The sequence below is a fragment of the Heliconius melpomene genome, chromosome 21 (genome assembly GCF_056956725.1).
Source record: "Heliconius melpomene rosina isolate 202511_hmr_F chromosome 21, ASM5695672v1, whole genome shotgun sequence".
In the NCBI taxonomy this organism is placed as follows: domain Eukaryota; kingdom Metazoa; phylum Arthropoda; class Insecta; order Lepidoptera; family Nymphalidae; genus Heliconius; species Heliconius melpomene.
In genome coordinates this window covers 8,822,897-8,829,674 of record NC_140409.1, presented here as the reverse complement: position 1 = coordinate 8,829,674, position 6,778 = coordinate 8,822,897, and the positions used below count along the sequence as shown (strand labels likewise).

At 32.1% G+C, this 6,778-nt stretch overlaps 1 protein-coding gene across 1 annotated transcript; it reads left to right on the top strand.

Moving 5' to 3' along the window:
* Window positions 1-3,389: 3,389 nt before the first annotated feature.
* Window positions 3,390-5,333, top strand: LOC146527156 (nuclear receptor subfamily 2 group E member 1-like; the record flags this gene model as incomplete). Its single annotated transcript, XM_085206645.1, has 3 exons — window positions 3,390-3,633; window positions 3,713-4,431; window positions 4,550-5,333. Coding segments are annotated over 3 exons (1,146 nt in total), but the record flags the coding sequence as incomplete, so codon positions are not given.
* Window positions 5,334-6,778: the final 1,445 nt, after the last annotated feature.

Sequence of the window (6,778 nt, the reverse complement as noted above, 5' to 3'; positions counted from 1 at the left end):
AAAAAAATGTAGTTCCTGCTTCATGTCATCATGTCCCTTTCTGGCTTAATTACGATTAGGTATATACATAATTATGTTATGTAACATACTATATACACATATTTTTTATTTCTATTACAATTATTTAGAGAAATTATGTTATAATATTTAATATATTTCCCACAAATATGTATAATATACTACGTTGGTAAAACTGCAAGTGCTTTAAAGAATTAAGTGTTAACCACTCTATAGTGGTCGGGGTAAAAGCCGTTTAGTTTAACAAGGAGCCACTAGAACAATATAATAATCATGAACAAAATTACAAGTAGCACTCAGCTTTATGCCAAAAAGATGTCAGTATGCTCGCAAGAACAATAGTTCATTATTTTCGTACATTTGTTGCGATTATTCCGTTTTCTTTTCTTTTTCTTTATACTTTGTATATTATTTTTGAGAGCTCTTACAAACCGCAAGGGATGGCGCGGTACTTCAAAATTTTATTTCGCATGGAACAAAGCGTGTGAAAAATATTTCTTGATGATATTAATATTATTTTATTTTACAAATTGATATACACATCAGTATACTATATAAATAAAGATTAATAAATATATTTTGCATGAACGTAATTATGAAGATAAATTACAGCGATGCAATATTTTTTTTTATATTTATATAAAAAACAAATTAATTAATATTTAATTTTGTTACAGATAATGATAATTAAAGACTAAAAAAAATGGAACTGCAATCGCTGCCGGCTTCTTCCAGTAAGTACCTATCTACATTTTGATAAACATCGAACAGGTAAAACATAGTAATTCGTCTGTCAAATTTAGCAAATGTTAGTAATGTGTATTTTAACGAGATGACATGTCACAGCTAATTTGGTATTCCCACGAGCGCGGGCGCATCTGCCTCTACTCTCACCCCGGACCCTCCGCAAATTAGTCTGATAACGATACTAGCTACTTTCCCAAAGCGATCCATGCCTCCATGCGTCAGCGATCTAATTTTCGTATTAGTGTGCCTGTCATTTCTCAATTGAATATGTATTTGTTTAAAATAAATAAGTTATAGTTTATTTTGAAATTTCTAGTTGTCTATTGAAATATTAACATTATTGCGTTAATAGTATTATTAATATCTTTATTTAAAAAGTAAAAATTAAATCAATCACGTTGTATCCCGCACAGAGCAGGGTAAATGGAACCTAGTGTTAAGAAACTCCGTTCCCCACTTTCTGCCAAATTCTGGAGGCATTGCGAGTTGAGTGGCAGAACTCCGCGCTTTGCCTCGACCCTAGAGCGAAGAAATGGAAATATAAACGTAAATAAATATTTCACTTCCTCGAGTGCAGATCGAACCCACAACCGTCACGTTACAGTCACACCCGTGTGCCGCTGCGTCACGACGGCCCGAATTTACATACTTATCTCTATTTATACTTACATTTATAAATATATTTATTAATAAATAAATTAATGATTATTAATTAATTAATCTATAAATAGATTTGAAAGCAATAAATTATTAAAATAAATTATATTATTTGATATATCATACTGTTTCGAGACCTAAAAGTTATTAAAAAAAAACTAAAACCAATAAATTACGAATGATATTCACATGGGAAACATGAAAAAAATTGTATATTGCACTAATAACTTTGGAAGCGCATCCCGCTTCCTATCACTATTAATTAATAGCCAGTCCCAACTAACCCTGCACCCACTGCGCGGAGGCGAGGTGGGTGTCACGCGATGTCGCAATACAGGTGACCGCTCACACGGGGTGATAGCCATCATTAAACAATAACAACGAGATAAGTGCTTAACATCGTTAGTGATAGCAAAATGTTATATTAGTTAAATTTACATTAAAAATAAAATAGTCGTGACGCAGGGGCAGGAACGTGTGACTGGAAACGAGGCAGGTTGTGATTTCCATTTTCACTCGAGGAAACGAAATATTTAATATTTTCATTTCTTCACTCTGCGGCGTTGAGCACCAAACATTCGGGGGGCATTGCCCCCGAATTCGGCGGAAAATGAGAAATGAATGTCTCAGCACTAGGTTCCCACTGCCTTAAGCAAGCAAACAAATAAAAATAAAACTTGAATTGTAAATTATTTAGCAATTATAAAATAGGTCTAAATTATTTCCTTGATGTGTGTGTGTCGTATGGATATTGTAGTATCGTTAATAATCTTTTTATTGAGCTACAAATTGTTCCCAGGCCCCACTTCTCCACTTCTTGGCTTTTGTCCTCTCCATTGTCTATAGTGAAGAGTTTTGTGAATCTTTTTTTCACCATCTTATATTCGACACCGCGTTTCCTGCCTCACAAGTGTACGTATTCATGTGCACCGTTTTATTCGGAATGCCTTATTGTATAGAAGTGCCTTTGTGCCTTTTCGACTATAGCCGTGTTTGGAGGTGTATTAATATGGCCATATTATCTGCTCGCACTAAACGGTCTGTTGTGCCGTGGGATCGCATTGAGGATAGATGAACAAAGCAGATTAAAATGTACCATGGATGAGTTGTAATGGAAATGAATAAAATATAACTATTAACTAGTTATCGCAGTTTTTTTTTTGGTGGTCTCTACTTTTGTTTACCTACTGATGTGTAATTTTATAGAAACCGAATCTGTTTACATATAATTATGTAACTTTATTATTTTCAGCGCGACTGATTAAATTAAGTTATATTTCAATTTATTTGTTTTTGTTCTTTTTATCATATTATCATATTATTTTAGTTTATTTTTTATTATTAATATTCGTACATGAACTTAGTAATATTGAAATTTTTAAAAAATATCTTTAGTTTAATATTTCAAGTAGACGATAATAGACGTATTTTTATTTTTAAACCAAAAACCAAAATCAATACTTAATAAATAATTGACGTAACCTGCTTCGCAAAACTTTAAATTATCATATAAGCAGATATTTGCGATAAGTGTCTAAATCTAATAAAATAAAATAAAAACATCACAAACGTAACGCAAATGATGAATGACTTATTGGGGCTCGCCCTGCCTAGGGCGGAGTCTTAAATCCAACCCTATTTCAATAACAGTAGAATGTTACGTCCTTATATGTCAACACTTTTGTGTCCATCAATTTCTGTCAACGAAATATACTCCCTTAGCAATACTACCAGTTACCTTAGCAGTACTACTCTTTATACTTTTACTTAGTAAATTTAGCACCAGCAACTCTTTTCATAGTAAGAATATAAAAATTAAATTAATCTTTTGGTAAAAATATTCTTATTGTAAACTATTTCAAATATAAGTATATATATTTAAGTGATGTCATGGAGGCAGAATTGAGACTCTATCTTCCATGTGTAGAGTGGCCTAGGTAATATAGGTTTTTATTTCGTAATATTTTTTAACAGGTCGTATTTTGTACGATGTCCCGTGTGCGGTGTGTCGGGATCACTCTTCAGGGAAGCATTATGGGGTATTTGCCTGCGACGGCTGTGCAGGTTTCTTCAAGCGGTCAGTGCGGCGCGACCGCCGTTATGCTTGTAAGGCAAGGAATCCTGGCGCTTGTCTAGTTGATAAAGCTCATCGAAATCAATGCCGTGCTTGTCGTTTAACTAAATGCCTCGATGCTGGCATGAACAAGGACGGTTAGTAGAATCAACACATGTAATGGTATATAATTGTATATAATAACTATATAATAAATATAACATGTATTTTTTTTAGCGGTGCAACATGAAAGAGGCCCTAGAAATTCAACAATACGGCGACAAATGGCGTTGTTTATGAAAGATCCTGCGATTCCGTCAACCGAAATTTCCTTACCACCACCTGCTTTAGATTTAGCTATACCTAAGCATAATTTGCTCCCCCCTCCACCTCCGGTACCACTATTTCACGCGTACCATTCTTATAACAGATTTAGTTTATTGACTTCCCCATTGTCATCTTGTCACCTAAAAGTACCATGTTCTCCCACTATTACATCTCCTCTTCTTAGGCCCACTGATCCAGAAGCAATGTGCGAAGCTGCTGCTAGATTATTATTTATGAATGTAAAGTGGGCAAAAAACGTCCCTGCATTTTCGTCATTATCTCTTTCAGACAGACTATTATTACTTGAAGAATCTTGGCGAGATCTTTTTATAATTGGGTCAGCACAATTTTTATATCCCCTAGACTTAAAAGTTTTATTAGATACAAAAAAAGTAAATGTAGATTCTAAAGAAATAGACCATTTTCAAACAGCTTTAGCTGAGTTTTTGAAATTTCGCCCAGATAGCAATGAATATGCCTGCCTTCGAGCAATAGTTCTTTTTAAAACAAGCTTTACGGACAAATCAAATATAGGAAGTCCATGCCAAGCAAATGTGGAAATGAAAAAACTTCAAGATCTTCCTGCAGTTGCTGCCTTACAGGATCACTCACAAGTAGTGCTTAATGAGGTATAAAATATTAAATTAGTTTGTTGTTTTCTGCGTAATTATGGGCTTAAAATACATTACTTTTTTATTTAACAATCTTAAAGATTTTATAACCTTTCATTTAATATTTTGTACGCAGTATACATCGCGCATGTATCCTCTCGACGTCACTCGTTCAAGCCAGCTGCTTCAAGTTTTGTCTATTGTGAGAAGAATTTCTGGAGCTACAATTGTGGAATTATTTTTTCGTGCTACTATTGGCGATATTCCTATTGAGAGAATTATCAGCGATATGTATAGAAGCGGCAAAGAAATTTCTTAGAATTTAATTCAAGTTAACGGAAAGTCTTATATTGTGTCTTATTGCATACCTAATGTGATAATAAAGGTAATGTGATAAATATGACAGCAAATCTAGTTAGTTGCTTATATTTATATGTAGATCTAGTCAAAATTGGCAGGGCGTTTACTATGTACATACGTTTAGTTAATAACTAATCGATATATAAAGTGTAATTAACTAAATTAAGCATAGGTGCTACTTTATAATAAGATTTTAATTCCCTAATTTATTGTATCGTAGAATTATTTTTTCGAAAGTTACGCAGTATTTAATATTTATATTTGAGGTGGTCGTGGGCCGGGGGCACAAGGGTGTACTGTAACGCGACGATTGTGGGCTCAATCCCCACTCGGGGGACTGAATTATTATTTTTTATATCGGGACTAAGGCGTTGAGTTCCATCACTCACCACTCAAAATCTGCGGTAGGTAGGTTACAGCGTGAAGCTGATTTAATATTTATTGCTTCATTTTTAACCTCGTGTTTCTAACGTGTAATTATTGTTAAATATAGATATACTAGATACATACCTACATATATAACAACTAAATATAATATAATGTATATATAATTTCGATCTCTTATAATAGGTATAATAATATCTATAAAAATGTAAATAAACAATAAATTAATGTTATGTCTTATTTTTAATCCTTAGTATAACTAATTCTATTAGATATCTGCACTATTCGGTAATGACACCAGTAATCGACATTTTATGAAAATAATCACACATATAAAAAAATCTAGAAATTGCATAACATTTGCATGAACAAGCGCGAGTCGTGCTCGTCCACCAAGGGTTCGGTAGAAAAGTTTTAGTTTTTTCTGAAATTCAAGTTTAGCTTATCCAGAGCCCTTTCATCTAATACCTCACTTGAACTAACGATTGAACTACCAAGTTAAGGGGGCATAGTTTAAAATGAAAAATAATAATACATATTATTTAATAAGTGTTTTATTAGAATTTATTATGTCACAGATAATAATTCGAGAATTTTCTTTTAGCTTTTCGTAGTTGCTTGACCCTGGAGAATTATTCGAGAGGGTAGTTTTTTCTTTAAACCAATTGTTATCTGTAGATAAATGGAGAAAAGCAATATATACAAACAAGTAACTGACATTTATTATTTGGGCAAAAATAAGCAAACTTTGAATAGTTACGCAACAAAATTAATTAAAATTAATTAAGTATATAAATATAATTTATGTATTTGTGAAATAAAGATTTTTATCTTTATTTCACCATGTTTATAACCATTTAACAATTACTTCAAAAAAAATAATGATATTTTCATTAAAGCACTCGCTCTATGTAGGAACATTTCAACTTCAAATTCGCCATCTTTAAACCAAATGTGCGAAAAAAAAAACATGTTGTGATAAATGTAGATAAATGTAGAAAAAAAAACATGTTGTGATAAAGCGAAAAGAAAAGACGTCGATCATTAGTGGTTATCGGTTAGTTACTGGTGCCATTACCCTATATACCTAATGGTTTTCTCAAGTTGCTGTGTAAGAAAATATTGTGTCTTTTCAATTTCAGATAGGTCAAAGGTCCAATGTATAAATATATGAATTTACTAATGTTTTTTGCTTGTGTCTATTTAATAATCGTTTAAAGTGGTGTTTTACAATTTGTAGTTTTTGTTACTTCTATATATAATTACGCATTAAAATTAACAAAAATCTTTGATAGAAAGAAATTTATAAATGTTATTAGGTAGAAGCATATTATTAGTAATTTAATCATTGCATGTCAAACTTCATAATATGAACTATAAATGAAAAAAATATCACCAATTATTATATGATTTTTTTTTCGTACTTACAATAAAAGAATTGTCATAAAATTATATTTCAATATTGTGTTTTTTTTATTTACTAGCCTAGAAACCCCACCCCCTAGTAAGTATTCGTATTTAGTACATTTATATAAGAGCGCTATTTACTCCTACCACTTGATGCGCTTTCCATACGTTCCTTTGTTTTATTTCGTATTTCTTTCCAAATTTGTATCTTTTG